Genomic DNA, 3,362 nt, shown 5'->3' on the forward strand with positions numbered 1-3,362 from the left:
CCCAGGCCCCTTCACACGGCAGTGCGCGCTGGTTTTCGCGAAGCTGTCCCGAGCCGCCCCCCGCGCCGCCGCTCTAAACAACAGCCTTCCCGAAACCCGGGTCCCGACAGGCCTGGTCCCAAGGTGTAAGGGGAGTCCATGCCCTGGTAGCTCAAGACCAAGGTTCGCCTCCACCAACCCCCTGCGCGGCCTCTGGATGCTCCGGGGCTCCTGGGCCGTTGACTGGAAGTGGGTGCTTTGGGGAAGCTAAAAAACGGGCGCAGCCACCGACCACGTGTGCGTGGGGGCTACTGCCCCACCGGGGGAGGGGCACCCTGCGGCTCCGGGGTTCGACTTGCGGCGTAAGAAGTAGTGGGCGTTGCGCCACGGCTCCTCTCGACTAGCTCGGCGCTGCGGCCCCACTCACCCCCCTCCTCCCAATAGGCGGGCGCTAAGACCCAGCAGGCGCCACTTCGCCTTCGCCCGTGGTCAGAGACCAGCTTGGACACCAGGGGGCGACGGCTGACCCCGTATAAAAGCGGGGCCCGCGCGGGCCTGGCCATTCGCGACCCGGAGCTGCGCGGGCGCGAGCCAGTAGGGGCTCCGGGTGGGCGGTGGCAGCAGCGGCGCTCCGCGCAGGCTGGAGGCCACCGAGGCTCGCCATGCCGGGAGAACTCTAGCTCCCCCATGGAGTCGGCCGACTTCTACGAGGCGGAGCCGCGGCCCCCGATGAGCAGCCACCTCCAGAGCCCCCAGCACGCGCCCAGCAGCGCCGCCTTCGGCTTTCCCCGGGGCGCGGGCCCTGCGCAGCCCCCTGCCCCACCTGCCGCCCCGGAGCCGCTGGGCGGCATCTGCGAACACGAGACGTCCATCGACATCAGCGCCTACATCGACCCGGCCGCCTTCAACGACGAGTTTCTGGCCGACCTGTTTCAGCACAGCCGGCAGCAGGAGAAGGCCAAGGCGGCCGCGGCCCCCGCGAGCGGCAGCGGCGAATTTGACTACCCGGGCGCCCCGGTGGGTCCCGGAGGCGCCGTCATGTCCGGGGGTGCGCACGGCCCCCCTCCCGGCTACGGCTGCGCGGCGGCCGGCTACCTGGACGGCAGGCTGGAGCCCCTGTACGAGCGCGTCGGGGCGCCGGCGCTGCGGCCGCTGGTGATCAAGCAGGAGCCCCGCGAGGAGGACGAGGCGAAGCAGCTGGCGCTGGCCGGCCTCTTCCCCTACCAGCCGCCGCCGCCGCCGCCGCCGCCACACCCGCACCCGCCGCCTGCGCACCTGGCCGCCCCGCACCTGCAGTTCCAGATCGCGCACTGCGGCCAGACCACCATGCACCTGCAGCCTGGCCACCCCACGCCGCCGCCCACGCCCGTGCCCAGCCCGCACCCAGCGCCAGCGCTCGGCGCCGCTGGCCTCCCGGGCCCGGGCGGCGCGCTCAAGGGGCTGCCAGCTGCGCACCCTGACCTCCGCGCGGGCGGCGGCGGCGGAGGCGCGGGCAAGGCCAAGAAGTCGGTGGACAAGAACAGCAACGAGTACCGGGTGCGGCGCGAGCGCAACAACATCGCGGTGCGCAAGAGCCGCGACAAGGCTAAGCAGCGCAACGTGGAGACGCAGCAGAAAGTGCTGGAGCTGACCAGTGACAATGACCGCCTGCGCAAGCGGGTGGAACAGCTGAGCCGCGAACTGGACACGCTGCGGGGCATCTTCCGCCAGCTGCCAGAGAGCTCTTTGGTCAAGGCCATGGGCAACTGCGCGTGAGGCGCGCGGCTGCGGGACCGCCCTGGGCCGGCCCCTGGCGGGGACCTGAGGAGTGGTTTCGGATCGCCGGATCTCAAGGCTTCCCGGGGCCGTGCAAGCCAGGACTAGGAGATTCCGGTGCCGACTGAAAGCCTGGCCTGTTCCGCGTGTCCCCTCCCTTCCTCAGAGCCGGACTCGGTGCGTCTAAGATGAGGGAGTCAGGCAGTGGCTTTTCCCTGAGACGGGGGAGAATTCTCCGTGGGGCTGACCTGGGAGCCCAGCAACTCTAGTATTAAGGAATAACATTGTGCCTTGGAAATGCAAGCTAGCTCCGATTCCTACCGAGTAGGGGGAGCGAATATGTGCCTTGACATTTTATTTGAAGGGTTCCTGCCTCTTTCGAGGCTGCAACAGGCTCCCACGAGAGAAGGAAGGGTGCAGGCCACGGCAGGAGGAAGGTTCAGGAAGCTGAGATGCAGACAAGCCAGCCCCAGCCTCTCCTCTGTGCCTGTCCTTAGAGGGGAGGAACTTAAGAAGTTGGGGCTTTGAACCCAGGGTTGTTCCCCTCATTCTACAATGAGGTAGAGGGTCCCTAATTCCTTGCCTCTCCCACCTCGACCACCACCCCAGCAGGCCTACAACAGACTGGGCTTCCTGAGTTAGCACTCACTGAGATGGGGTTCACCAGGTGACTAGTAAGAGTCCCCTACCCCCATTCAGACCATAAAGCTAAGTAGTGGGTTAGCTATAAAGGACATGTGTTCAAGGGACCGGTGGCCTGGTGGAAGAGGGGAACCTAGAGATTTGGTCTGGGGTGGGGGGTGAAGGGACACTGGGACCATCGGCCTTGTCTGTACTGTATGTCGCCAGCATTGCCATAAGAACATGAAGCACAATCAGTCCATCCCAGAGGGACCGGAGTTATGACAAGCTTCCCAAATATTTTGCTTTATCAGCCGATATCAACTTTTGTATCTGGCCTCTGTGTCCCAGCGGTGCCTTGTGCAATGTGAATGTGCTCGTCTATGTTAAACCACCATTTTATTTGGTTTTTGTTTTGTTTTGGTTTTGCTCAGATACTTGCCAAAATGAGACTCTTTGTCAGCAGCTGGGGGAAGGGTCTGAGGCTCTCTTTCCTTTTGGTTTTGGGGTTGCTTTTGCTCCCGGGGGACCATTGAAGTGAGGTGGGCCTCCCTTTTCCCCTTGGCTTTCCCTCGCCCTAGTTGTGGGCCTCAGCTCCCTCTGGATGGGGCTGCCGGTGGGCTTATCCCCTCCGAGGCCCTGGCTGGTGGTCTGGAGGGAAGGCCACCTCCAACCAACACGTACATATCTCTGGGGTTGGGAGAAGGGAAGGACTGCTTGGTTCTCTTCTTTTGGGGAGAACATAAGAGTTTCATGCTAGATGTTTTATGTATTATATCTATAATATAAACATATCAAAGTAAATTTTGGTGTCTTTTTAAAAACAGAAATAAGCTACTTCTGAGGTTTTTTGTGGGCAGGTCACATTTGCAGATCATCATAGCATTTGCTGTGGCTGAGATCCTGATGAATTAGCATCTCCTGAGCCCCTCTTTAACTTAAAGGGTGACTTACTTCCCCCCAAGCAAGACACGTAGATAACAGGAAGAGGACAAGGCTCCAAGCTG

At 62.6% G+C, this 3,362-nt stretch overlaps 1 protein-coding gene across 1 annotated transcript; it reads left to right on the forward strand.

The window, feature by feature from the left end:
* Window positions 1–554: 554 nt before the first annotated feature.
* Window positions 555–3,159, forward strand: Cebpa (CCAAT enhancer binding protein alpha). The gene has a single exon (XM_076837752.2). It carries the CDS (start codon window positions 667–669, stop codon window positions 1,732–1,734), a length of 1,068 nt encoding a protein of 355 aa, XP_076693867.1. The 5' UTR covers window positions 555–666; the 3' UTR covers window positions 1,735–3,159.
* The last annotated feature ends 203 nt before the right edge of the window (window positions 3,160–3,362 follow it).

This window comes from Callospermophilus lateralis, chromosome 18, assembly GCF_048772815.1.
Source record: "Callospermophilus lateralis isolate mCalLat2 chromosome 18, mCalLat2.hap1, whole genome shotgun sequence".
In the NCBI taxonomy this organism is placed as follows: Eukaryota; Metazoa; Chordata; class Mammalia; order Rodentia; family Sciuridae; genus Callospermophilus; species Callospermophilus lateralis.